This window comes from Ochotona curzoniae, unplaced genomic scaffold (assembly GCF_017591425.1).
Source record: "Ochotona curzoniae isolate NIBS_2020 unplaced genomic scaffold, NIBS_Ocur_1.0 contig_3819, whole genome shotgun sequence".
Lineage (NCBI taxonomy): Eukaryota > Metazoa > Chordata > Mammalia > Lagomorpha > Ochotonidae > Ochotona > Ochotona curzoniae.
In genome coordinates this window covers 36,177-63,320 of record NW_024466004.1, presented here as the reverse complement: position 1 = coordinate 63,320, position 27,144 = coordinate 36,177, and the positions used below count along the sequence as shown (strand labels likewise).

General features: G+C 58.7%; 1 protein-coding gene across 4 annotated transcripts; it reads left to right on the top strand.

Annotated features, from left to right (window-relative positions):
• Positions 1-349: 349 nt before the first annotated feature.
• Positions 350-25,800, top strand: COL11A2 (collagen type XI alpha 2 chain). 4 transcript variants are annotated; one of them, XM_040982927.1, is made up of 66 exons: positions 350-431; positions 2,803-2,952; positions 3,075-3,285; positions 4,053-4,215; positions 6,245-6,427; positions 7,338-7,415; positions 8,018-8,080; positions 8,678-8,857; positions 10,712-10,771; positions 10,875-10,916; positions 11,094-11,156; positions 11,578-11,652; positions 12,050-12,136; positions 12,381-12,437; positions 12,597-12,650; positions 12,733-12,786; positions 12,897-12,950; positions 13,113-13,166; positions 13,316-13,369; positions 13,452-13,496; positions 13,604-13,657; positions 14,017-14,061; positions 14,238-14,291; positions 14,466-14,510; positions 14,632-14,685; positions 14,923-14,967; positions 15,173-15,226; positions 15,331-15,375; positions 15,490-15,543; positions 15,693-15,800; positions 16,603-16,656; positions 16,888-16,941; positions 17,056-17,100; positions 17,184-17,237; positions 17,356-17,400; positions 17,520-17,573; positions 17,663-17,716; positions 17,869-17,922; positions 18,310-18,417; positions 18,501-18,590; positions 18,928-18,981; positions 19,182-19,289; positions 19,421-19,528; positions 19,611-19,664; positions 19,763-19,816; positions 19,942-20,049; positions 20,233-20,286; positions 20,480-20,533; positions 20,682-20,735; positions 20,910-20,963; positions 21,174-21,281; positions 21,576-21,629; positions 21,798-21,851; positions 21,943-21,996; positions 22,425-22,478; positions 22,664-22,771; positions 22,865-22,918; positions 23,053-23,106; positions 23,296-23,403; positions 23,554-23,607; positions 23,870-23,905; positions 24,036-24,089; positions 24,173-24,440; positions 24,612-24,724; positions 25,069-25,275; positions 25,649-25,789. In XM_040982927.1, the coding sequence occupies exons 1-66, from the start codon at positions 350-352 to the stop codon at positions 25,787-25,789; spliced, it is 5,202 nt and encodes a 1,733-aa protein (XP_040838861.1). The 4 variants fall into 4 exon arrangements, with proteins under 4 accessions (XP_040838861.1, XP_040838862.1, XP_040838863.1 ...); XM_040982928.1 differs by lacking the exon at positions 8,018-8,080 and having other exon boundaries at positions 25,649-25,800; XM_040982929.1 differs by lacking the exons at positions 7,338-7,415; positions 8,678-8,857 and having other exon boundaries at positions 25,649-25,800.
• Positions 25,801-27,144: the final 1,344 nt, after the last annotated feature.

Sequence of the window (27,144 nt, the reverse complement as noted above, 5' to 3'; positions counted from 1 at the left end):
GGAGGGGAGAGGGTTCCCGCCCCCTCACCCCAGGTGTAGCTGGGGGTGGGGTTTCTCCTCTGGCTGTGGGCGGGTCGGGGGGCGGAGTGGGGGCTCTGGGCCGCCGCTGGGGTGGCCGGGGACACACTGGAGCGCCGGCCACCAAGGAGACAGCAGCGTCCGAACCCTGATGGCACCTGGTTGCATGGAGCTGGTCCCCTGAAAGGTGTTGACGCCTGACAGCCTCTGAGCTCCCTGGGATCCCCGGGGTCAGGGACTAGCAGCAGACTCGCTGTACCCTGTCAGCTGGGCGTCCAACGCCTTTCGCGGACCCTGGGTGCCAGGGATCTGGCGCTCAGGTGGCCCCGCCATGGAGTGGTGCAACCGCTGCCACAGCTTCCTCTTGCTGCTACCTCTGGTGCTGGGGCTGAGTGCCTCCCTGGGCTGGGCAGGTAAGAGGAGTCCTCAGACTGGGCTCTGAGTATTACCAGGGAGAGAATCGCTGATGCCTGCCTGCCATCCAAGGAGGGGATTTGGATGGCAAGGCTGTAGGGCTAAACAGCTGGGGTCCTGAGAACCAGGGCAGGACCGAAGTGGCAGAAGGCAGGTAAGGTGGAGAGGAGGTCCACCCTGCAGGGAAGAGGAGGGGTAGGCTACCTGCTGCCGTGAGTCCAGGAACGCGCTGAGATGGCCAGGGCCGGTCTGGTCCAGGCATGGCTGCTGTGGAGGGGTTTCAGCATGAAGATAGGTGATTTGTGTCAACTTCCCAGCTATGGAATGCTGGGGAGCATCTGTGGGTCACAGAAGAGCACAGTGAACCAGAAAGAATGGTGCCTCGACTGTCTGTCCCACTGGTTTCCCGCACAGCCCCCCTCCTGTACCCTCGATGCTGCCACGCGGCTGGCTCTGGGGAGCCCTGGGGCTGGCTGCCAACAGGACGGCCGCCGGACAGGCTGGGATCAGGTGTCTGAGGCCAAAGCCAACTCTTTGCATTCCTGCCCCTCCCTTCCCCCTCTGGCCAGCCTGGCTCCCCTGGGACCCTCGTGTCAGAACCTCAATCTTTTCCTCCTCTTTCCCAGGGTTGTGAAATCCTGACTTCTAGGCAAGAGGATTTAATATCCAGGGTGGGGCAGGGGTAGGGGCAGGAACACGGGGTCCCAGACAGGCTGGAGCAAGCCCCCCAACTCCAGAAACACTGAGGGGACTGATTTGTGTATAAGTGGACTCCTCGTTTCTTCCCTGCATAGTCGGGCTAGCTGTGTAGATGCCTTAGATTGGATTGCAGGAGAAGGATCTCCTGGGATGTGACCAGTGTGAGCCTCAGGGGCAGGAAATTGAAGTATATCCTATTTGGAGACTCTAGGAGAAAAAAGAACCCCTGGGCATGGAGGCAGAGGGATGGCTGAGATGACCATCTGTTATTTCAAGGGTTGAGGTGAGGCCTTGTGGAAGTGGAATTCCCAATAGGAAAGGATTAGGCATTGGGGAACCAGAGGTCAGGAGGTGCAGGACAAGTGGTGGGGCTGCCTCTGGGGTAGATGAGGCCCAGGATTGGAGCAGGGATGGGACTGAAGGGGGCAGACGGTGGGCAGACCTGTGGGCAGGCTGTGTATGGATCTGTTGGTGCTGCCCTGGGTGTGGGTGTAAGGTTGGGGCCTCTGAGGTCCCACTGGCCTGGGGTCTCTGAGAGTTGCTGTCTCACTTGCCCTGTGTCTTTCAAAGCCGTCCTTGTGTGTTGGTGTTTGCTGAGCTACCACCGCGCGGGGGCCAGGCTGGGGCGGGAGGTGTGGGAGGGGGCATGGCCGTGGTTTCCCGGCTCCTGGGCTCAAAGGGCCTTTTCTCTGCCTGCCTGCCCCTCCTCACCCACCCCACCCAGCTCTGCTCTCCCCATTGCTCTGCTTCTGCCCTGCCCCACAGTTCTCCGAACAGTTTGCTCCAGCTGTCTTTGGGATTTGTCCAGCCTGGAGCGGAGGGGTGTGAGGAGTGTGCCTGTCAGGGATCATGTGAGGGAGAGATCATTTCTATCTTCCAGGTTTTTGAAGCCCAGGAAGCTGACTTCTAGGTAGACAGGGCTGGTGGCCAGGTCTCCACTGCCTAGATGCTGGCCGGGTCAAGATTCCAGGTGTGGGGAGCTTGCCTGGGATTTTGGGCAAGGACCCTGATGGGATCCACAGATGTGTGGCTCGGGGCCCTGGACCTGCTCTGGCTCTGCGTGGCAGCTTCAGCTCCCCCTCTCCTTGGCCCATCCCCCAAGCAGGGATCGTGGGCTCCTGGGACAGTTCTTGCTCATATCTCTTTCCTCCACATGGGTACAGTGGTGCCCTCCCCTCCTCCCCCAAGTCTGGCATCCATAGCCGCTCGAAGTCCCCTCCCGAACAGCCTCCTTTCTGCTTTCTCCTTGCCCCTCATGTGCCCAGGATGATCTATTGCCCAGATGTTGTTTGTGCTGGAGACGGGACAGGTGCCAGAGACTGAGATACCGAAAAGGTAGTGAGAGAGAGGGAAGCAGGGAAAGAAAAAGATGGACAAGCTGGGAGGGAAGTGGAGGAAGACAGAGGGATGGAGAGATGAAAGACCTGTAGGTAGAGACAGTGAGAGTGGGGAGGAGACTCAGATGAGGCAGAGGGAGGCGGGAGTTGGCACAGAGTTGACCAGGCTAGTGTTGCCCTTCGCTTCTGGGCAGCTCTGTGTTTCCTATCCAGTCAGGAGCCGTGAGGGAGCTTGAGCTCTAGCAAGCTGAGCCCTAGACCCCAAAGGTCCTCTATTGAGCACCCCCTCTCTTTCTTGGAATATCCTGCCCCTGAACTTCATGCACTGTCACAGGTGCACCGCCTGTAGATGTGCTCCGGGCTCTGAGGTTCCCCTCACTCCCTGACGGTGTCCGGAAGACAAGGGGCATCTGTCCAGCTGATGTGGCCTACCGTGTGTCCAGGCCTGCCCAGCTCAGCGCACCTACCTGCCAGCTCTTTCCAGGTATGGGCCGTGAGTTAGGGCAGTTGTGGGATGGGGTCTGGGAGCAGACCCTGAAGAGGAAGGAGCGTGGCTCCTCTGACCTCTCTGTTCACTTGTGTGTGTGTGTCTTCTCCGGGTTCCAGGAGGTTTCCCCAAAGATTTCTCTCTGCTGACTGCTGTCCGGACTCGCCCTGGCCTCCAGGCTGCCCTCCTGACTCTCTACAGTGCCCAGGGTGTGCGGCAGCTGGGCCTGGAGCTGGGCCGGCCTGTCCGTTTTCTCTATGAGGACCAGACCGGGCGGCCTCAACCACCGGCCCAGCCAGTCTTCCGAGGCCTCAGTCTAGCAGATGGCAAGTAAGTCTGGCCTGCCTGGCCTACACCTTTGGGAGAAAGTAGCTCAGAACTTCAGAAAATCTACTCCTTCAACTAGGAAAGCTTGTTGATCCTTTTGACACCACACCTACCTACTCCCTCAACTTTAGTCAATTCTAGCTCACAATTTGTGCCTTCAAGTTTGTGTCCTAGTTCTTGCTGTAGTTGTAGCCTATACCTTTGACAAATCACTTTTTTGAAAGTTAATTTTTTAAAAATTTAGTGTTTATTTACTTGAAAGAATGACAGGAAGGAGTGATGAAGAGGGAGATCTTCCATCTATTGGTTCACTCCGGAAATGTCCTTAACAGCCAGGAATAGACTAGAGCCAGGAATCAGGAGCTCCATCCAGGTCTCCCACATGGGTGGCAGAGATCCAAGCACAGGGACGGTCATCAGCCACCTGCCAGGTGCATTAACAGGGAGGTGGATGGAAGCAGGAAGTAGCTGGGACATGAACCAAGCACTCCAATATAGAATGCCAGTGTCCCAAGCAGAGGCTTAGCTGGCTATGCCCCAACACCTCCGGCCTCAGTTTCTGTAAAGATGATGTAGTCATCATACTCCTAGGAGAGAATGCATATGTGGTACCTGGTGCCATGGAAGCACTCAGTAAGTCAGTGGCAGCTCTTATTATCTGGTGGCATGGGTTTAACTCTTTCATCAGTAGCTTCTGGGCCCAGTGGATGTCCCCACTATAGTCAGTCAGTCAGTCAGTCAGTCATGTGAACCTCTCCTTTTGTGAACAGGTGGCACCGTGTGGCTGTGGCAGTGAAAGGCCAGTCTGTAACCCTCATTGTTGACTGCAAGAAACGAGTCACCCGGCCCCTCACCCGCAGTGCTCGGCCGGTGTTGGACACTCATGGGGTGGTGATCTTTGGTGCCCGTATCCTGGATGAAGAGGTCTTTGAGGTAACCAGAGCATTTAGAGGAAGCAGGGAATCCTGCTCACTGATTTTGTGCCCTCTGTCTTTCTGACCCCAGGATTCCATGCCCCTAATCCTTAGGCCTTTGCTTTTCTACTCCTGAACTTTTGTTTCCAGTGGAGAATTAGGGTACCCTGTTCTATGGTAGAACTGTCTACATCCACTTAACCTATCATTTAGTCTCCATCAGTCTGGTTATCCATCCACCCCTTCACGCAATCACCCACTGACCCATCTACAGATGAGCCCATGTCTACTGTTTGTTCACCTACCCTTTACTCACTCACCCATTCACTTACTCACCTTCTCACTGAGTTAGGCTTGTATCCACACACCACCCCATCTTCATCCCCGCTCAACTGCTCCCTCCTTCAAACTGTTACCTGTGCTCCCATCCATCTCTCCACTCATCCACCCCATCTACCCATGCATTTGTCACCTGCCTACCTATCCTTCCACCAACTCAGCCATTCCCTCCTTTAGCACATGCATCTGCTCATCTCCTTAACCACTCACCCTGCCTGTCCAATCATTCATTCACCCATGTGTTCGATTCCATTCCTCTACCCAAAACCCAACAATCCACACATGTATGTATCCATTGGTGAATCATCCATCAACATTCCCACCCAGTCACTTTTGAGCCCGTATTCACCCATCTACCCATTTACTCCTCTATCCATGCATCTATATATCATCCATTCTCCTAGCCAGTCAACATATTTTGATTACCTGGAAGTCAAAGGGGGCATGGAAGAATAGGACAAGTTCTTGAAAAAGTTAATAGAAAATTCCCTTATCTTTAAAAAACTTTTTCTATTTATCTGAAAGGCAGAGAGATGGGCATAAAGAAGTCTTCTATCTGCTAAAGTGCTCACGACAGCCACTCCTGTGCAGGGTTCGGTTAGAAGCTGAGAACAAAATTCAGATTTCATTACCTGAGCCATCACCTGCTGCCTCCCAGGGTGCGCATTAGCGAGAGGCTGGAATGGAAAGTGGATTCAACCCCCCTAAAAGCCAGTCTTTCTGATAGGGGCTTTGGGTGTCCTTCACAGCTTAACTGCTGTTGCACACGTCTCTCTCTCTCTGTATATGTATACACACACACACACACACACACACACATTCACTTATTTTTATTTATTTGAGCTGGAGAAAGAGTGCTAGAAAGACACATAGAGAGAAAAACCCACTCTATTACTCTCCAAATACTGGCAATAAAGAACTGGGCCAGGATGAAGTTGGGGAGCCAGAAACTTGAATGACAGGGACCCAACTACTTGGGACATCACCTGCTGAAGAAAAAGTAGAACTAGCAGAGTCAAATTCAGGTACTCCCACATAGGATGCTGGCATCCTAAGAGGCTGATCAACTGCTGTGCCAAACATCCACCCCTTCATGATCTGTTAATTCCATTCTTTCACACGTGTTTTGAAGTATTGTCATATAAAGTTTCTGTTATCCCAAGGAGTTCCTAGTTTGGCCCTGGACTTGAGATAGCGTCCCCAAACCTCTGTGGAAAGCAGGGTGTGCTAATCAGCATGTGTGGTCACACATGAATGCCACTGGGGTTTAGGAGGGGTGCCTTGCCCCCAGTTCTCGAGGTCCTGAGCGTTCTCATCTCGAGGAGGCCTGAGCCAAGGCACTCAAAGCTGGACCCTCTCTGGAGAAGCCAGTGAGAAGGTTCGTGCCTTGCCACAGGGCAGGGAGCAGGCTGAGTGAGTTGAAGCTGGGAGCCTTCAGTGTCAGACCTAATTTCGCTTTTCGGAGTGACCTTGTCCAGTATGGCTTTTTTTGAACTTTTCTGCACTGAGTATTTCTGAAATGCTTGTCCTATTCATGTTCCCAGAGACTTGTAGACGAGGGCATGGGGCTATGCCCCGGCAAGGGGGGCTTCCTATGAGCGTCTTCTCCTGGCATCGGCCTCCCCACTGTGTTCCTGCACTGCTCCCTCTGTCTTTCTGAGCACGTCTGGGCCTCTGCCCATCAGCGTTCTCACTCCTTCCCACTGTAGGGTGACATCCAGGAGCTTGTCATTGTTCCGGGTGTCCAAGCTGCCTACGAGTCTTGTGAACAGAAGGAGCTGGAGTGTGAGAAGGAGAGACCTCCTCACCAACAGGCTCATAGAGCCCAGAGATCTCCCAAGCAGCAGCCTTCAAGACTTCACAGGCCACAGAGCCAGGAGCCGCAGCACCAGGTGAGTGCCCCACTACAGTGCACCCCACAAAGGTCATGACTCAGTCACCCCCAGGAATCTCACCCTGTAGTCTAGATCTTCCCGTCAGATCATCTGGGGCTCCTGTCCCATCCCTTCCTTGGCTCTCATCCTCAACCACACCTGCCTATCCCCATCCCTCCCCTCCTCCCAGTCCTTATTCACCAACCTTTTTATTTTCATTTAAAAATAAAAAGAGTCAGCATGAAGAATCCGTGACTGGGAGTTGTGCTCCCTGCTTGTGTCACCTCCTCTGCCAGTCTTCCTGGAACTGTGTCCTTGTTCCATCCCTTCCTTGGATTAAGAGATTGGGAGATGGCGGGGGGGTGGGGGGGGGTGGGGAGGAGAGATGGCTGGTGACTGAATCTCGGGGAAGGAGGGAGGTGGGAGAGCAGAGACAGAATCCAGAGGTTGGGACTGAGCAGGAAAAACGAGAAGGAGTAGGAGAACAGAGGGGAAATCGAAGAAGTGATGGTTTGGGGGTGTGTGTTGGGGGGAGTCCAGTCCATGGCCCCCTGTACATGAAAGTGCAGGATTAGGGGCTGTGGGGGCAAAGGGGAGATTGGATTGGGTGGGGGCTGCATGGTTAGGGTGGTGTGTGTGATCTGGGGTCTGAAAGTTGGAGGGCCAATCTCTTAATCATGTCTGCTTCTGTCCCACATGGGATCCATTTCCCCTCTCCCACCTCTCCCACCTCTCCCACCTCTCCCACCTCTCCCACCTCTCCCATTTCCCTGATCCCTTTCCTCCTCAACCCCTGTCCCCCAATACCATGCTTCTCATTTCCCACCCCCACCCCATTTCCTTGTCTGCTTTCCCCACGTTGTCCTCCCTCCAACGACCCCATCACTTTCCTACCTCTTCCCCCATCTGCACCCTCCCCCAATCCCAGCCACTTGAGCCTCTCTACTATGACTACGAGCCCCTCTATTACGATGGGATGACCACGGGGACGACCCCTGACTATCAGGTAAACCTGAGGGACCCGTTGCTTCCCCCCTTCCTCCAGCACCCCTCACACACCTCCACAGTCTGTAGACAGGATGAGCATCTAGATGGCGAAGGTCTCCTTATGCTCCCCCTCTCCCATGTCTCTCCGTGCAGCGGTCTCGCAGCCCCCACCACAGGGCTCTCCCTGCCCCCAGGGGGCGTCGGACCCCTTCCCGAAAGCCAACCCCACCTGCAAAGAGGTCAGCAGCCCGGCAGGCAGCCTCCACACCAGGCCGGAGGGCTTTTCCAACCAGAGGCTCTGGCCCAGCACGCAGCCAGCCTCCCCACTCCCGAAACCCAGCCCGGCGGGCAGCTCCCCCTGCTGCCCGGGCACCCCCCAGGACCAGAGGCAGCGGCTACCGGCAGGTAGAGCCGGGGCATCTAGATCTCTGCCCCCAAACCTCTGTGACCTAGAACAGTCACTCTCCCCAAAGGGGCTGCAAGATCTGAGATTGCCCCCACCCCCCAGCACAGACAGACATGGCCCTGGGTGGGACAGGTGCTGCTTCACTTCCTCCCTCTAACCGCCTGCCTCTCGTTCCTCCCCTTGTGCTCCTCTTCTGTCCCTTTCCCTGGGGTTAGGACCCTACCCCAACAGAAGAGGAAGGTGTCCTGGAGGCCAGCCCCTTGCCAACCCCTGAGGAGGTAACTCCACGTCCAGCCCAGCAGGGACTGTGGCCCTCTCAAACCCCTCCCCAGTCCCCTCCTCTGGCCGGAGGGCTTTGTGGTGTGTACCTGTGGCCTCCGTCCCCTGGTCACTCTGATGGCCGCTCTGTGTCTAGCTGTTGTCCTTCTGAGTCTTGCCTCCTTTTGTTATGAGTCCAGTGTAATCTCCACGTGGGTGTCAAATAATCTGACTTCTTACACTGTATTTCTGTTTACAGGAGCTATTTTTTGGTCCCTTATTCTCACTTTTGTCTTTGCCTAGTCCCCTTATCCAGTTCTTTGGTTATTCCCCATGTCTGTTGTGTTCACTGATTGTCTACAGTGTCCAGCCCTCCGGCCACTCCTCTTGTCATCCTCCCCCTCCAAACCCGGGGCTGATATTCTGGACATCCGACCCCACTGATGGCCTTTGATGGCCAGCCTCTTTCTGTGTACCCACATCCCTTGCTCTCCTCAGGAGAACTCTCCAGGCCCAGCTACCCTCTTAACCCTTTGGGTTAGAAGTTGGGTCCACGGCAGAACTTTTCTCAGCCCTAATGTCCTGTCTACCCCCTTTTCCTCCCCGCCCCTGGGAAGGAGCAGACAGACCTCCAGGTCCCCCCCACAGCCAGCAGGTTCCAGGGAGAGGAGTACGGGGTGGGTGGCACTGCCGCCCCGGTAGGGTCCTACGATTACGCCTATGGCTATGGGGACGATTATCGGGAGGAGACGGAACTTGGCCCTGCCCTTTCTGCGGAGACAGCCCACTTGGGAGCCGTAAGTGCAACGAGCTCCTTTTTCCTGTGTGAGAATGGCTTCCGTTGTCTTTGTTCATTGGCTGTGAGCTGTTTCTCAGTGGTGATGTTTTGTCTTCTGTTCACTTGGGACATGTATGTTGCTTGAAAACATGAGTTGGAGCTTTTCCTTGTTGTACGGCCTAGCCTGTGACTCTATGTGGATCCTTCTGCTCAGGACAATTGGGATTTGTTTTGTTCCTGTTAATCCTATGGCTACTTCCTGTCGTTCTTGGCCACTTCCTGCCTAAATCAAGCTGTGTTTGTAAAGCTTTTGATCAGTAAGCCTCACCTCATGTCCATTTCAGTCTGTTTTCATTTCTTCTGCTTGACCAGAGTGTTTCTTGTCCGTGTTATGGTCTGACCTCCTGTGTCCCCATTTCTAATGTACAGGTGACTTCTGAGCTGTCTGCTCTTTTCTCCAGCCGTGGCATTCATCTGAGTGACTCTGTGGGACTGGCCTGGAAGGAATGTATTATTTGTGCTCTGGCTGTAGCTTTTATGCTGTTTTGTGACAATTTCCTTGGATAATAACCCACTTCCTGTGTGTCTCAGGGCACACGGTGGGCTCAGGTGTCTATCATGTCTGCTTTCTGTATGTGTAGACTTGATGTTTGTGCTGTTACAATTCCCCTTGTCAAGTTATTTTCTGTTTTGTCAATTTCTCTCTCTTGTCATGGCAGCCATTTTGTGGTTAAAGATCCACTTCCCGGATCCTCGTTTCTTGGCTGCTTCCCGTCTGTCCGACGACTTCCTGTTTGTCTAGTTTGTTTTCTAGTCCTCTTGGCTGTGTTTAATTTTTCTTGGCCCTAGTATCATTCTGGTTTCCAAATGTTCGTCTCTTTGTTGTCTCCCGTACTTGTTTCCCATGTCAGTTGGAGTATTTCCTGTCTATTCCATTTCATCTTTTGCCTGCCTCGCAATTCACGGCTGCCTCCTCTCCCTTGCTGCCTCGCACCACCCCTTGCTTCTCTAATATTCCCACCCCTAGACCCTCTGTTGCTTTTGCCTGAAGCTGCTTTGTGGTTCCTGGGGGTTGAGCTGGCATTTGGTCTGGAGGGAGACTGGGAGGGGGGTCTTCAGGAGGTGTCTCTTGGGGTGCGTGCCCAGGACCGCCATTCTCCCTCTGCTCATTTGGGTTCTGATCCTAGAACTGAGGACAAGCCCTGGAGGGGAGGTGTGGGAGGGAGGGAACTTGGTATACAAGCGGGGCCGGGGAAGTGTGCTGTGTCCTGTGGGGAAGGAAATGGGCCTCGGAGAACAGACCCAGAGCTGCATTTTTCCAAAAGCTGTTTATTAGGCTTGAGTTTGGAGTCTCGGCGGGGGCGGGGGGCGGGGGAGGGAATGGTTTTCCATGAAGCTCTTGAAATTCTAAGCTCATTTTGACAAAGAAAGACATTTATTTTTTCTTTTCTAGAGAAAGACTCATAGCTTTGGTCAGATTCTCACAAGGGTCCAGGTCCTCCTCCCATCCTCAAATAAAAATCTGTCTACAGTCTTAGATTCTTATTTGATGGGTGGGATAAGGGTGAAGAGGAAGTGGATGATGTCTTAAGGTCCTAAGGATTTCTGGGGCCTGAGGGTGTTTGGGGGGCAGGATGAGGTCCTGCAGAACAAGGTTTGGGAAGGCCAGGCTTGGCTCTCTGGGGCCCAGGGAGGTTATGTTTGCTGAGGTGGGGCATGGGAGGTCTGTGAGGAAGGGTGTCCCAAGTGGTGGTGGGGAGACTTAAAGGTGGGTCAGGGAGGTCTCCAGAAGATGAACTTGTAGTTGGGAGGGAAATCCCAGTGTCTCGCTGCTCACGGGCCCCTCTGGGGGTTACATGTGTGTCTCCCTCAGGCTGCCCATGGACCCCGGGGGCTGAAGGGAGAGAAGGGTGAGCCTGCAGTGCTGGAACCTGTAAGTCACACTGGTTGTTGAGCCGAGCGTGGTGGAGGGGAGCAGGACACGCAGCTTTGGGTACAGCCTTGTAGCCTCTGACTTCTCACCTCTGGCCCCACAGGGTATGCTTGTGGAGGGGCCTCCCGGTCCAGAAGGTCCTGCGGTGAGTCCAGCAATGAACTTGCACCTTCTGTTCTTGCCCCACATACACCAGGCCTCCTTCTCAGGACCTTTAAGGATCCTTGTGGCTGGAGCCTTTGGGATCCCAGATCCCTGCTATAGAAACCACTGCCCAGCCACCTGTTGCCCTCACCTGACTCCTCCATTTTTTGCTCCTCAGGGGATGACTGGTCCACGAGGCATCCAAGGGAACCCAGGCCCAGTTGGTGATCCTGGCGAGAGGGTGAGGGAGCGTTGTGTGTGTGTTGTGTGTGTCAGTGCAGGTACGTGTATGTGTATGTACATGTGTGGGTGTGTATATGTTTATTATATATGTAAGTACATACGTGTGTATAGGAACTGCTTATACTTAGTGTGGGTAACCATACTGGCTGATTCATGAATTAGGGTCCCGTGTGTTCCCCAGCACCCAGAAAGAAGGTCAGAGTCTGACTGGCGAGGGGAGTAAGCTGGTGCCTCATGCTCATTTTTATCCATTGGATGTATGTATGTGTGTGTGTGTGTGTGTGTGTGTGGTGGGGTGGCTCAAGAAAGCTAGGGAGAAGTCTGTATTTATTCTGTCAAGGAGGGTTTCAAAATGGTGCCAAGACCTTAATATTCCCCTGTCCATCCTCCTCTTGTTTTTCTTTCTTTCCCTTCTGCAGGGCCCTCCTGGCCGAGCAGGACTGCCTGGATCGGATGGAGCCCCTGGCCCTCCTGGCACGTCCCTCATGCTCCCAGTAAGTTGCCTTCTGGGGAGACCAGGGGAACAAGAGGCCCAGTGAAGCCCTGTGGGAGTCTCCAGGCACCCCCAGCCAATGGGCACAGGTCTTGGGGTCAGGGGTGTCAGAGCCTCATTAGGTGACCTAGAACCAAACTTGGGTCATCTGAAACCAGACAGAAAATTCTGTGTTTCCACAAATTTGGGCCAAAGGAGAGCCCCTGGGGAGGAAGAGACTAGGGGTGGACAGGGCAGAGGGCAGGCTACTGAGCTTCTGAAACCCAGAGTGGTTACCTGGGACCCCCAGGTGATGCAGTGGCAGGTGGCAGGGTGAGGCCTGCCAGAGCCCTGGGGGATGGAAGTGCTGGATGGAGTCCCTGTCTGGGGGAAATTTTAATGAATTTCTTGGTCCTCAGTTCCGATTTGGCAGTAGTGGAGGTGACAAGGGTCCTGTGGTGGCTGCGCAGGAGGCTCAGGCCCAGGCGATTCTGCAGCAGGCTCGGGTGAGGAGGGGGCCCCGGTTGGGGGATGGGTGTGATGGGGAAAGAGGGAGGCAGAGAGAGTGGAGGCGGGGGAGAGGCCTGGGCCGGGCTGGGCCAGGCTGGGCCTGGGAGAGAGGTTGGGAGAATGTAGGTTGGTGGGGTGAGGGAGAGGAGTAGCTGGGATCGGGGGTGTTTGAAGGACATGCAGGGGTTGGGATTCTGCAGCTACCACCCCCTCAGTCTGCCATCTCCCCTGCTTCCCTAGCTGGCGCTCCGTGGACCTCCTGGCCCCATGGGATATACAGGCCGCCCGGGACCCCTGGTAAGTGGATGGGGGTACTGGGACAAAGGACTTTTTATTTGTTTTGGGGTTACAGAGAGTTATGGAGAGAAGCCACATTGCAACTTGTTTTGCTCCTTTTGGGGTTACTGTTAACTGTGTCCTTGAACATGGCCATCTTACTCCTGTTCTCATTTGCAGGGCCAACCTGGGAGCCCTGGCCTGAAAGGAGAATCAGGAGACCTGGGCCCTCAGGTGACCACCCTGCTCTAGCACCCAGCCTAGGCCGTCCCCTCTGTCCATGTCCACTAACTGTCCCTGTCTCTCCCCATGCCAGGGTCCCAGAGGACCACAAGGCCTCACTGGTCCCCCTGGCAAGGCTGGGAGAAGGGTGAGTGCCTCATGTTGGGTACTGGGTGTTGGTGGGAGGCAGGGCCTAGGGTGTGGGAACCATGTTACCCTGCCCTCTGTGGTCCCCTGACACTCCCCTTGCCCCTCCAGGGCAGAGCCGGTGCCGATGGAGCCCGAGGGATGCCGGGAGAACCTGGAGTAAAGGTAGTGGCCAGGCCCTCTCTGACACCTGCAGCTCCTGCCCCACCAGGGCTCACTGTTTTCTGAGGATGGCTTAGTTCTCATATTTCCCTGCTCAGGGACAGAGGGTGGGGTGGGCTGTCAAAGGGGCTGGGCCCTCACTGTGGATACCTGTCTTTCTCCTAGGGTGACCGAGGTTTTGATGGACTCCCAGGGCTGCCTGGGGAGAAGGGACACAGGGTGAGTGTACTGGGGGTAGGGGAGCAGAGGCCAGGGAGGAGGTGGCAGTGGTCTCAGTGAATGGGACCAGCTAATTAACCTGGGCAGGTCAGTGTCTGCTTGGGCTGGGAATGCACACAGGCTCTCTGATCTGGGTCCCCGTTTTCCAGGGTGATACTGGTGCACAGGGCCCTCCTGGGCCCCCTGGTGAGGATGGAGAGCGGGTAAGTGTGTGGTGATGGGACGGGCTGGGCGCAGGAGGGGCCCAGCAGGCAAGGCCAACCTCACTGAGTCCTCCTCCTGCAGGGAGATGATGGCGAGATTGGGCCCCGGGGGCTGCCTGGAGAGTCGGTGAGTGTACAGGGCTGGGCTGGGGGCTCTGGGAAGGCCAGGGCATGGAAGGGACTCCATCTCTCCATGTTTCTCTCATGCATGCTGTCTTCTCACCCTGAATACAGGGACCTCGTGGGCTGCTTGGCCCCAAAGGCCCGCCTGGGATTCCTGGACCCCCGGTGAGCGAATCTCTGATTTTCGACCCTGACCTTGCCCCTCGATCTCACCCTTCCTAACTGTCCTTCTTCGGCCCTCTCCCATCCCACTTCCTCCTCTGACCCAGCTGTGCTTCAGCCTTTACCCAGGAGGCCATATGGCCAGGGCACTGAGGGCTCTGAGCAGAACAAAATAAAATAGGACAAGCCTCAACAAAAGCAAAATAAAAACCTGAAGACCCACACCCTGTGGCCTGGGCCAGCTCCTTGTCCGTGCTGAGGCCCGACCATGCCTTTCCCTTCGGTGGCTGGGCCCCTCAGAAACCACAGGGCACTCAGTGCCTCCTGCCTGCCAGCCTGCTCATACCCCTCTCTTGTTGCAGGGAGTCCGTGGCATGGATGGTCCCCAGGGCCCCAAAGGGAGCTTGGTGAGTGATGGGCAGGCCCGACCCACCCCTGCAGTTCCTGTTGGGGTCCTGTTTGCCCCACTGTGACCCTCGCTGGCTCCTGCTCCTACCTGGGTGGCCGGCTCTGTGGGTATTCAGCTGTCTGCCCTGTGTCTTTTCACTGGCTCCTTATGGCCTGCCTGGTTGCCTGTTTCTAGGGACCCCAGGGAGAACCAGGACCTCCTGGACAGCAGGGCACTCCAGGGACCCAGGTGAGTGGCCTGCCCCTCTGTGTTCCTCTGTAGCCACCTCCCCTGGGCATCCACAGTGTCAGCCTGGGTGAACACTAGAAGGTTGGAGTCCCAGGTCTTCCTGTCACCCTGTTCTGAGTGGGAGAGGGCAGCTGGAGAGTGTGCCCTCCATGACCTCTCTCCCCATGTGTGCAGGGTCTTCCTGGGCCCCAGGGTGCCGTTGGCCCTCATGGAGAGAAGGTGAGTGACCAGTGGTTTTGGGGATGGGGTGGGGTTCTGAGGGAGCTTTGGTAGCCCTGAATGTCTGTTGGGACTCCAGCTGTGCTCACACATGACCCCAAACCTCCTCATCTTTCTGCAGGGTCCTCGCGGGAAGCCAGGCCTCCCAGGCATACCTGGCTCTGACGGACCCCCGGTGAGTAGGGCCCCCTTCCAACTCTAGATTTCCTTTGGTCCTGGTGCATGAGCTCTGAGCACCTGCAGTGGTCACCTGTATTGGGTCTCTTGGTCTGGAAGGTCAGTGGGGGTGCCTGCCCGTGGCCAGTAGGCCTTTGCTGGTCACAGGGGGAGTGTGAGTTGGAAGGAAAGTAGGGAACGGTACAGTGAGGGTGTCAGGGTTCAGCTGACACATTCACCATCTCCCATTCCTCAGGGTCACCCCGGGAAGGAAGGCTCCCCTGGAACCAAAGGCAACCAGGTGAGAGCCTCCCCCTTTCTCCTCTGCCTGCTCCCCAAAGGCCTCTCCGCCCAGACCCTGAGGCCTGCAGGTTCTTAGGGTTTCTTTGTCTTGGTCCCACACCTCTGATTCCTCAGAATACCCAAGTCCTACACCTCCGCCCACCTCTGAGGCCTCCCCAGCAGTGCCCAGGCCCCTTGGTAAACGCTTCTCCCTCTTCCTTCAGGGTCCCTCTGGGCCTCAGGGGCCTCTCGGCTACCCAGGACCTCGTGGTGTCAAGGTAACGGCCCCTGGGCTGGGACATAGAGGCCTGTGGTCTGGGCAGTGAGGTGAGCTTGGGAATGCTGTCCTTCCTGACTGGTCCCTAACTCCCTCTCCTTCCAGGGTGTGGATGGCATCCGGGGTCTGAAGGGGCATAAAGGAGAGAAGGTGAGCCTTGTTCCGGACCCTCGGCCCTGCCCCACAGCCCCTCTCTCCCCTCCCTGCCCACCGAGTTCCCTGATATCCCCCACCATAACCCTGCCTCACCTCCACCTTTCTCAGGGCGAGGATGGCTTTCCTGGGTTCAAAGGTGACGTAGGAGTGAAAGGCGACAGGGTGAGTGGAAGCCCCACCCAGGCCCTCAGCTCTTCATCCTTGTCCCCGCAGCCCCCAGCCAGCCTTGGCCCTGAGACCTCCCTGCCTCTGTGCCTGGGCCAGACCCCACCTCCAACCCCTGACAAGCCCCTCCCAACCTTGTCATTTAGGGCGAGGTCGGAGTCCCTGGTTCCAGGGGAGAGGATGGTCCCGAGGGACCGAAAGGACGCACTGGACCCACGGGAGACCCTGGGCCTCCTGGACTCATGGGCGAGAAGGTGATGGGAATAAGGGACCTGGGGAAGTGCAGGGGTCGAGGTTGGTGGCATGGGCACTGGGGTCTGAGTGGGCAGGAGGTGCCAGCAGCTCAAATCAGTGAGTCAAAAATGGCTGTGTGTTCAGTATGCTCCTGTCTGTATGTGGCACCTCTGGGCACCTGATGGGTGGAGGGGGATGTGTGAGTGAAGGAAGAGCCTCCATCATGGTGTTTAGAAATGAGGCATGGAGACCACTTGCTAATGTGTGGGAGTGAGACTGCATCCGACTCACAGGAGTGGCAGGCAGGGCGCATCTGCCACGGCCAGAGCCAGCTCTTGCTGCACACCTGGTACTTGCCAGGCCCTGGGTTACCTGGCCCTGTGGTCCTGGGAGGTGAGAGCCTATAGTGCCGGTGAGGTTTGACACAGGTCACAGTGCTTGCCAATTACATGTCTAGGGGAGGGCAGGTCCAGGGTCTGAGCCATGGCTGCCTGGCTGAGAACCCATCCCTGCTCCCACCCGTCTCTGTGGACTAGCCCTGGAGTCCCAGTGAGAAGGGGGTGGTGCCTTGGAAATCTGGCCTTGGTGCTGGGGCAGAGGGTGCTGAGGCTGACAGGTAGGCAGTGGCTGCATTGCAACGACTTCTGTCTGCAGCCCCGGTGGCAGGGGACAACGTCCCTCCTCTGGAGCTGAGGGAAATCTGCCCTCAGGTGGCCCTGGGTTCAAAGGTGCCCGAGCAATGGGCCCTGCCTTGGAGTGCCGCGTCCTTGGGATGAAGCAGAGTCCAGGCTCCTTTCTTAGCTGCTTCCTGTCTCTCCACAGGGCAAGCTGGGCGTTCCTGGTCTGCCTGGCTACCCCGGACGCCAGGGACCCAAGGTGATGTGATGTCCTCTATGTGTACACCCACCCCCCAAGTCCCAAGAAGCACAGATTAGTAGAGCAGGGGGCACCCTGAGGACTGGAGCCAGACCTGCCTATTCTGCAGCAGTCAGAGATGGGCAGGGGTGTCCCGGCAAGGCCCAGCTTGCCACACAAGACCTCTCTGACCCCCTTCTGCCTGCACCATCCCCATGACGTCTCAGCTTCCTGTTTCTCCATCCTCTGCAGGGCTCCCTGGGATTTCCTGGTTTTCCTGGAGCCAGTGGCGAGAAGGGAGCCCGGGTAAACAAGGGGGACCAGTGAGGGTGTGCACAGGGTGGGGCTGGAGGGTGGGGAAGGGGTCTTGGGGCGTCTCTTGCCCTGGGTGATAATGGTCTCTGCTCCCTTTCCCCCCAGGGCCTGTCAGGGAAAGCAGGACCTCGAGGAGAGCGAGGCCCCACGGTGAGTGCAGGGGGTGAGGAACAGCCCACTCAAGAGGCCAGGGGTGCATCCGGGCGCTTCTGACTACCCCTCCCCCTCTCTAGGGCCCGCGGGGTCAGCGGGGACCCCGAGGTGCTACTGGAAAGTCTGGAGCTAAGGTGAGTGGACTTTGCAGGCCCTGCCAGCCCCCTGCAGCTGTGGCCTGGCCCTTCCTCCACCCCTCTGACTTTGGGGACAGCTGGGAAGCAGCTCCCCAACTCTGTGTCTCCTCCACAGGGAACATCGGGTGGTGATGGCCCCCATGGGCCCCCCGGAGAAAGAGTGAGTGTGGCTGGCGTCTTCTGCCCCTGCTTCCCCACCCAGTGCTCCCTGGGTAGAAGCTGGGTGTCCTGGCCAGCGTCCTCCTCCTCTCTCCTGACTCAGCCTATCTCTATCTCTAGGGTCTTCCTGGACCACAGGGCCCCAACGGATTTCCTGGTCCCAAAGGACCCCCGGTGAGATGACCTCTGACCTCTGACCCACCTCTGAGTCCTTCTCCACTTCCCCTAGCCTAGAGCTTGTCTAACATTTGAACTCCTTCCAGGGTCCCCCAGGGAAGGATGGGCTGCCTGGACACCCTGGCCCTAGAGGAGAAGTGGTGAGTGAAGGCCCCACTTCTGGCGGCCCTTGGCCTGGCCCCATGGAGCACACACTGGCCCTATGCGTACCCTGCCCCTTTGGCAGGAAACCTTGAGCCCGGTCACATAACGTCTACACCTGGTCTGACCACACTGTCCTCTCTCCTCTCAGGGCTTCCAAGGAAAGACTGGCCCCCCTGGACCCCCAGGAGTGGTGGGACCTCAGGTAGGTCCGTCCCAGCTAACAGGGAGCCTGAGACTGTGGGGTTAGTCCATTTGCCCTCTCCCCTGTCACCTCTTCCCAGGCGCTGGTTTGCTTGATCCGAACCCTTGGGGGAGGAATTGGGGGCGGGGAGGGGGGCATGTTCCCAGGCTTCCTGACCAAGAGGAGGCAGTTCCCCAACATGAACACCAGGTGGCGGGGTTGCTCCATGCTGGGGAGGAAACAGCCAGGGGCCTGGTAGAGGTGGAGGTGGAGATTGGGGTGGCGGCTGAGGGGGGTTGGCTCCCAGGAATTTCCCGTTAGCTTTGGGGCAGGCATTAGGGGTGTTTCAAAGGGCAGCCAGGGTGGGCTGTGAAGTGTCTGAGAATGGAACCCTCTGCCTTTATCTAGGGAGCAGCAGGAGAAAGCGGCCCCATGGGGGAGAGGGGTCACCCTGGCCCCCCAGGACCTCCTGGAGAGCAAGGCCTGACTGGGACAGCAGGAAAAGAAGGCACAAAGGTTGGTGAGCAGCTCTGTGGGGGCCAGTGCGCTCTGCCTGAGGCAGAGTGTGACTGCGGCCCTTACGCCTTCTTTCCTTGTAGGGTGACCCTGGTCCTCCTGGGGCCCCAGGGAAGGACGGTCCTGCTGGTCTGAGGGGCTTTCCAGGGGAGAGAGGCCTCCCGGGCACTGCTGTGAGTGTGACCCTGTTCAGAGCACTGCATGCTGACACTGGCTACGCCATTGCCACTCACACATCTGCCCTGGCCTCCCTTCTCCCTCCTCTCTCCTCCCCTTTCCCTTCTCCTCTTCCCCTCCTCCTGCCTCCTTCATCCTCCTCTCTTCCTCCTCTCCTCCCTTCTCCCTCCCCCTTCTCGGTCCTCCTCCTCTCCCTCCTCCCCCCAACCTCCCCCTCAATCCTTCACCTTTCTCAACCCTCCCCCTTCCTCCTCCATCCTCCCCTGCAAGTCTTGGAGCCTCATTCCTGTGCAGTCCCACTTTTCCATCTCACCCCAGTTCTTTGCTTCCTAGGGTGGTCCTGGCTTGAAGGGTAACGAAGGTCCGGCTGGCCCCCCTGGGCCTGCGGTGAGTCCTCAGGGTGGCAAGGAGTGGGAAGGGAGCCTGAGGAGCAGCTCCTGCGAGGGGCCGTGTTCTGGGCAGAGGGAAGCCAGGGTCAGCTGGAAGGTACCCGAGTCTTCAGTTCTGCTGGGAGTCACAGCCAGGGGTGCTCTGGAATAGGGGTGTTGGGCCTTCTTCCTGGGACCTGACTCCGTTGCCTCCCTCAGGGCTCCCCTGGGGAACGAGGCGCAGCAGGAGCCGGGGGACCCATTGGTCCTCCGGGGCGCCCAGGCCCACAAGGTCCCCCTGGAGCAGCTGGCGAGAAAGGCGTCCCGGTGAGTGAGGGGACACTGGGTGGGCACTGTGTACTGCGGAGGGGGTGGGGACAGGCTGTGGGGGTCTCCTGTGGTGGTCCAGAGTGGGACAACTGTCCACAGGCTGTGACTCCCGTTTTCATTCCCCACAGGGCGAGAAGGGGCCGATTGGTCCGACGGGTCGTGACGGGGTGCAGGGTCCTGTGGGGCTGCCTGGTCCTGCTGGCCCCCCGGGTGTGGCTGGCGAGGATGGAGACAAGGTGGGGACCCGTAGGGTGACACTATGGCCTCCCCCTCTGTAGCTGCCTCCCTTCTCTAACCTCTTGTCTGCCTCCTCCCCAGGGTGAGGTGGGAGATCCTGGACAGAAAGGCGCCAAAGGGAACAAGGGCGAGCATGTGAGTGTCCGTGGCCTTGACTCTTGGCTCCTGGCCTCAAACCCCTGCCCTGCCAACCTCTACCTGTGCTTGCATCTCTGACTCTCCTTCCCCCTCAGGGCCCCCCTGGACCTCCTGGACCTATTGGCCCTGTGGGGCAGCCCGGAGCGGCGGTGAGTGCCCTAGGCGAGAGCGATCCACTGCGCAGTCTGGGGCCTGGCTCTCCGTGGGCTTGTGCACAGGTAACACCTGACCGGGGACCCATCTTGGTGTCTTTGTCCCCGCCCTCTCCCCCCAGGGAGCGGATGGGGAACCCGGAGCCCGGGGACCCCAGGGACACTTTGGAGCCAAAGGTGATGAAGGAACAAGAGGGTTCAATGGGCCCCCAGGACCCATTGGTTTACAGGTGAGCTGAGAGGTGAGATAAGGGTGGGGCCGTCTGCCCAGACTCCTGCCTGCTGCCGAAAACCAGGGACATGATGGCAGAGGGCTGGGGGTGGGGCATGTGGGGTCCGAGAGTGCAGAGCTGGTGGGCCTGCTGTGCGCTGACCTAGGTGGTCACTGGGTCTGTGTTTGTACACCTGTGCAGGGTTTGCCAGGTCCCTCTGGGGAGAAAGGAGAAACAGGAGACGTGGGTCCTATGGTGAGTGTGACTCCTACTGACCCTGGCCCCAATCCTAGGCACCCTCTACCCCGCCAGCCTCCACCCAGCTCCCCACTGCCAACCCAGCTGCCTGCATGCAGGGTCCCAGCGCGACCACCCCCTCCTCTCACACCCCTACCCACTGCTCTGCCTCACTCCCCTTCCTCATCTCGGCTGTGCCTGTTTTCCCCAGGGACCACCCGGACCCCCAGGACCTCGAGGCCCAGCTGGACCCAACGGTGCCGATGTGAGTCCCATGGTGTCAGGGCGGCCCACCCCTGTCTCCCTGTCCCCTGGGCAGGCCTCCAGCTGCGGTCTCACCACTGTGACTGTGGGCCCGCCTCCAGCCCTCTGCCTTCCCTAAGCACTGGCCTCTGTTTTTGTTCCTCTTTCAGGGCCCACAAGGACCCCCAGGAGGTGTTGGGAACCTGGGTCCCCCAGGAGAGAAGGTAGCTGACAACTGGGTTAATGAGGCAGCCTTGGGGGCTGTGTGAGGGGAGGGTGATGAGAGGTGAACTTCTGCCAGTTTGGATTGGGAGGGCTGGGACAGAATGAGAAGTGGGGCATGGCAGGATTGTTTAGGGGGCAGGGGAAGCGGAATTTTGACCCTAGTGTCTTTGCAGGGGGAGCCAGGAGAGTCTGGATCTCCAGGGGTCCAGGGTGAGCCAGGTGTCAAGGTGAGTAATAGCTCTGAGGCTGTGCCCCCCCAACGCCCGCCACCCCATCCAGACCACCTCCTTGAGTGGAGCTCCCCAACAGGCCCTATAGGGCCTGATCCCCTGTCCTCTCCCAGAAAGGAGGAGCGCGTGGGGAGAGGTGGAAGGGTCCTGGAGGCCAGGGCTGCCTCCCTGACCTCATGGCTGTCGATGCCTTGTGCTCCTCTCCAGGGCCCACGTGGGGAGCGTGGGGAGAAAGGAGAGTCGGGGCAGCCAGGAGAGGCAGGACCACCAGGGCCTAAAGGCCCTACAGGCGACGATGGTCCCAAGGGGAATCCTGTGAGTCTGGGGAGGTGCAGGGATATGGGATGTGGGGAGTCCCAGGGATGGGGGTGCTTGGAAGGGACTCTGGGGTGGGGTCTCCTGGGGGTGCATGATTTCTGGGGTCCAGGGGCAGGGGGAGATAGACTCTGCTTATTCTGAAAGTGCTGGGTGGGCTGCAGTGCATGGCCGGAGCAGGGCCTGTGGAGACACTCTTCCTGTGGTGGTGCCAGTGGGCACAGCCTGCACGGAGGGAGGGGGTGGCATGTCCTGGTGGGAGCTGGGACCCTGACTCTCCTCTCTCTGGACTAGGGGCCTGTTGGTTTCCCTGGTGACCCTGGCCCCCCTGGAGAAGCTGGCCCTCGGGTAAGTCTTCCCCAGGGAGGGGTGGAGTGAAGAGGGTGGGACTTGTGTGTGTGTGTGTGTCTACTGAGGCTGATGGGCTGGGGTGTCGGGAGGCCAGGGGAGGCAGGGCAGGTGGAGGGACACTGCCCACTGGATCGGGCTCACCTCTGACCTGCTGCTTCTCTACAGGGCCAGGATGGTGCTAAGGGTGACCGCGGGGAGGATGGCGAGCCCGGACAGCCTGTAAGTGACCAGTGGTCCCCCTCCCAGCTGAGCTTCAAACCCCTCCCCCTTTTGAGCCCTCTTACACTCAGCTACCTCACTTCCTCCCTAGGGATCCCCTGGTCCCACTGGGGAGAATGGACCACCTGGACCACTTGGAAAGCGGGTAAGTAAGGCGGGCTTCCGGGGCAGTGGCAGGTGATAACGGAGTGTGCCAGTGATGCCAGGGAGGGAATTGACTTTTCTGGGGTGCCACTTTTCCATGGCTGGGCTGGGGGTAGGGTTCTAGGTAGGGTGTGGGCAAGTAGCTCTTCAGTGCATGGAAGAGCTCTGTGTCCACCGGTCCTGCTGTGCCCATTCTCACCAGCTGGGAGTCCTTGTGTGAGTGTGTCCGTGTGTGTGTCCATTTATGAGTGTGTTCATGTGTGAGTGTGTTCACATGGGAGTGTGTCTACGTATGAGTGTGTCCATGTGTGTGCCCATGTATGTGCCCATATGTGTGTGTGCATGTGCCCGGGGGACAGGAGCCAAGAAGGTCCAGCCTGGTTGTGTGATGACTGGCCCATCTTCTGTCCTCCCTGTCTGCCCCTGCAGGGTCCTGCTGGCACGCCTGGTCCAGAGGGACGACAAGGAGAGAAGGGCGCTAAGGTGAGGGCAGGGCCACCAAACTAGAACATTCCTGCCGCCCTCCAGATGCCTGCACTGTGGCTGCCTCCCCTGTGCTGAGTGCCTCTGGGACAGAAGGGCTTGGCCCTCGCTCCCCACCTCACCCCTGCCTTGCTGGACTTATAGCTGCCCCTCATACCCCTTCTCTGCCTTTGTTTGTGTTTCAGGGGGATCCTGGGGCTGTGGGCGCCCCGGGGAAGACCGGCCCTGTGGGTCCTGCGGGCCCAGCAGGAAAGCCGGGTCCTGACGGCCTGCGGGGGCTGCCAGGCTCAGTGGTGAGTCAGGGCACATGGAGGGGCAGGTGAAGGGCTGGGGAACAGGTGTTGTGTGGGCATGCCCGCCCTGACCCTGTCCCCTGGGCATTGCAGGGTCAACAAGGCCGTCCTGGAGCCACGGGCCAAGCTGGACCTCCTGGCCCTGTGGTGAGTGAGAGGGACTGGGCCCCGTGGAGGTGGGCAGGAGGCAGTGGGTGTCAAGTGAGGCCCTGGGGGAAGAGGGAGGCTGTGTGGGAGGGCAGCACTTTCCTTGGAGATGGTGACTTCCTGTCTCCCCACAGGGACCCCCAGGGCTTCCTGGACTCCGGGGTGATGCTGGAGCCAAAGGAGAGAAGGTGAGTGACAGATGGGTGCCGTCACCATCACTCGGGCACCCCGAGGGTCACAGGTGCATCCTTGAGGTCCCCACTCAGTGGGGGCTTTTGTGGCAAGTGCTGTGACCCCAGACCCTGTGCCTGGGCCCTTGCCGGCCTGCCTGGCTCTTCTTCCCCATTTGTACAACTCCTCTCTCGCTCCTTCTGCAGGGTCACCCAGGTCTCATTGGGCTGATAGGGCCCCCTGGGGAGCAGGGAGAGAAGGGTGATCGGGGACTTCCTGGGCCTCAGGGCTCCCCAGGACAGAAGGGAGAGACGGTGAGTAGAGGGCGTGGTTGGACTGGCTGGGGCATGAGGTGGGGACTCATGGGGGATTGGGGACAGTGGGGGTTGGGACTTAATGTGGTATGAGCAACTCAGAGGGAGCTGGGAGGAGGGCCAGGCTAAATGTGGCTCTTCCCTCCTTAGGGTATCCCAGGAGCATCTGGTCCCATGGGCCCTGGAGGGCCCCCTGGCCTCCCTGTGAGTACCTGTTGGTTCCTCTACTGAGTCCTCTAGACCCCACAGCTTCCTCCTGTGACCTTCCAGTGCCTTCCAGTGGCTGTCAGCCAGCCTTGGTCCTCAGTGTCCCCCATCTGTGCTCACAACCCTGGTGCTGCCTCCCCTGCACCTGCAGGGCCTCCCCAGTGTCCCTGCATTCCCTCCTGTAGCAAGCACAGGCCCCTCCCTCCCTCTGCGTCTGGCCCTTGTCCCACACTGACTGTTCCTGCTCCTTGTTTCACAGGGACCTGCTGGCCCCAAAGGAGCCAAAGGAGCCACAGTGAGTGACCCCTGCCAGCATCACCTGCTGCCCTCCCCTGCCAGAGAGGACAGCCATGGCCCCTGGGGAGTGCCTACCCCCTTCTGTCCCCTCCTGGCTGCCCTGTAACCTCATCTACCCCTTTTGTCAGGGCCCAGCTGGACCCAAGGGTGAGAAGGGCGTTCAGGGCCCTCCAGGACACCCGGTGAGTGAGGGTCTGGGTCCCCCGTCTGTGAACCCCACATCTCCATGCTCCCCCCTCACCCTCTCTGTCTTTCCCTCCACCAGGGTCCCCCAGGAGAGGTGATCCAGCCGCTGCCCATCCAGATGCCCAAGAAGACCCGCCGCTCAGTGGACGGCAGCCGCCTGATGCAAGAAGATGAGGCGACACCAACTGGGGGCGTCCCAGGAACCCCTGGGGGGCTGGAGGAGATCTTTGGCTCACTGGACTCCCTGCGGGAGGAGATCGAACAGATGCGTCGGCCGACGGGCACCCAGGACAGCCCGGCTCGCACCTGCCAGGACCTGAAGCTGTGCCATCCGGAGCTGCCTGACGGTCAGGCGCGAGCTGTAGCAGGGCCCCTGGGCCGGCAGGGTGATGGGGGGTTAGGGAGTGGAGGCATGAAGACTGGGAGAGGGTGCCGTGGGGGGAGAGGGCAGGTGGGGACAGAGAGCACCTCAGGACTCAGGCCATCAGCCCTAACCTCCCCTGTCACTCGGCTGACAGGAGAGTACTGGGTTGACCCCAACCAGGGCTGTGCCCGCGACGCCTTCCGAGTTTTCTGCAACTTTACGGCTGGAGGGGAAACGTGTGTGACACCCAGGGATGACGTCACAAAGGTGACTTGCTGGCTTGGACTGTCCCTCCTCTGCATCACCCCCGCATCTCCTCAGGGTGTGGGGGATATAGGTGCCAGCTCCTGTCCCTGTCCCCACAGAGTTGGCTGGCCTCACCAGGCTCTTCTTGTCCCTCTTACCAGGGCCCTGTTGCTCCTTTGGTTGCTTCTGCTAGACAAAGCTTGTCTTTTGTTTCACACAGCCCCTGGCTCCCAGGCCACCCCTTTAGTTCTGACCCTTCCATGTGGCCTGCTGTCTGCTCATGCTGCTGGCACAGCCACCCTGCAGATGCTCGTGGTTGCCCCTGCCTGTCCTGTCCCTGACCCCGGCTGCCCCGTGTCCTGCAGTTCTCCTACGTGGATGCAGAGGGCTCCCCAGTGGGTGTGGTGCAGCTCACCTTCCTGCGGCTGCTCAGCGTCTCCGCCCACCAGGATGTCTCCTACCCGTGCTCCGGGGCCTCCCGGGATGGGCCCCTGAGGCTCCGGGGAGCCAACGAGGACGAGCTAAGCCCTGAGACCAGCCCCTATGTCAAGGAATTCCGAGACGGCTGTCAGGTGCTTGGCAAAGCCCAGACACAGGCTGGAGAGAGGGGCAGGGCAGCGTGGGCAAGGGGGCAGGGCAGGGCGGGCAAGAGGGCAGGGAGTGTACCCCATGCTGGTGTCAGAGAGGCCCCAGGTAGCTCGGACAGGGTGAGGAGGCCGATAGGGATGGAATCTGCCCTGTGAGCCGTCCAGGTGGGTGACCCCGGGCGTACACGGGCTGAGTCAGGGGGTTTCTACACATAGCCCCACAGGCACCCCGGGTGCAAGCACACACAGGCAGGGAGGTGCAGGTGGGGTCATTCTCCTGGGGTGAAGGTGCTCAGAGCAGACCAGCTCATGGAAGCTGCCCCGGCTGCACTCACTCCCTGTGTTGCCCTCTCCCTAGACGCAGCAAGGCCGGACAGTGCTGGAGGTGCGCACGCCTGTGCTGGAGCAGTTGCCCGTGCTGGACGCCTCCTTCTCGGACCTGGGAGCCCCTGCAAGGCGGGGCGGGGTGCTGCTGGGGCCTGTGTGCTTCATGGGCTAGGACCTCCTCAGGGGACCTCGCCCGTGGGAACCTGCCCACAGCTGCCACTCCGTGCCAGCACCTGGGAACCGGGGCCTCAGCTCCGAGGGTCCCCCAGGAGCCCAGGGAGGGCACCCCCGGAGGGCTGGCTCCTGGGCCTCTCGGCCCTCCCACCTGGAGCCCTGACCTGTTAGCGTGCTGAAGCCCTTATTTAAAACTCACCTCCCCGTCACCCCAAACAAGTGGAAGAGAAGAGGAAGGACACTGTGTATTTTGTATTTAAAAGTAATTATATTAATTATTTAAAGAGTGGAAAACAAAATAACACAAAAGATAAAGTGAGAAATGCCAATCCGAACCAGCAGATGTTTTAGATGTGGGTCTGGGGTGGGTCTGGGACCCCCTCCTTGCCTCAGGGCTTCTCTTAGTGATTGGGGGTGGGGTTCTGGGATGGACCCACCTTCCCTACATCCGCCTGTTGCACCTGCTGCTGTGAGCACAGGGATAGAGGGTCTTATTGGCCTCAGGGCTCCTTCCCTCCCCAGCCCACACACCCTGATCTGGTCTGGCAGCTGCAGGACCTGCCTGCTGTCTGGCCAGGCCACCAGTCCATGGTGGAAAGGAGTCGTGAGTGGCTGTGTGGGTCAGTTCTCAGCAGGTGGGTGCATAGGGAAATGCTCCCACATTGGCAAGTGAGTCACCATGGCCTGAGCACCTCACTGCCGTTTTGGTCAACCAGCTGCTCCCTGACCCTGGGGGGCAGTTGAAGGGGTCCTGTCTGGCATGTGGGTGCCAGGGACTCCCTGGACCCCATCTAACCTGGTGTCCCTTCTGACTGATGGCGAAATAATGTGATTGTCTCCTCATGATGTGTGTGGTTATTTCCATCTCCCTGCTGCCAGGAATCACCCAGAAAGGCAGGGCTCAGGCCCTGCTCCCTGGGGTCCTGTGGTGCTGGAGCATTGGGGCTGAGATGAGGAGGCACACACACATGGGGCGGGGGGATTGTTCCTGCACGCCTCTCCTCCCTGGTGCCAGCTCAAATACAACCCTTGCCGCTTGGGTCTTTAGGGCTTGTCTGAACACTTCACACAATGGGGACCAAGGTCCACTTTCACTACACCAACCCCGTGGTCACACTTCCCTCTGTCTGCAGCCTTGCCATGTCCTGTCCCCAAATGTCAGCCTTCCAGACCTGGTCATGTCCGTCTCGGAGACTGGACATTGTGCCTATATAGAGATGCACAGGGGGCCCGGCGCGGTGGCGCAAGTGGTTAAGGTCCTCGCTTTGCCCGGGATCCCATATGGGTGCCTGTTCTATCCTGGCAGCCCCGCTTCCCTTCCAGCTCCCTGCCTGTGGCCTGGGAAAGCAGTCG

What these genes read in the sequence shown, in the direction of transcription:
- COL11A2 (XM_040982927.1), top strand. Translation starts at nt 350, where the DNA reads ATGGAGTGGTGCAACCGCTGCCACAGCTTCCTCTTGCTGCTACCTCTG. An exon ending in CTGGGATTCCTGGACCCCCG is followed by an intron (nt 13,658 to 14,016) that starts GTGAGCGAATCT and finishes CTCTTGTTGCAG; the next exon opens with GGAGTCCGTGGCATGGATGG. An exon ending in GAGGCCTCCCGGGCACTGCT is followed by an intron (nt 18,591 to 18,927) that starts GTGAGTGTGACC and finishes TTTGCTTCCTAG; the next exon opens with GGTGGTCCTGGCTTGAAGGG.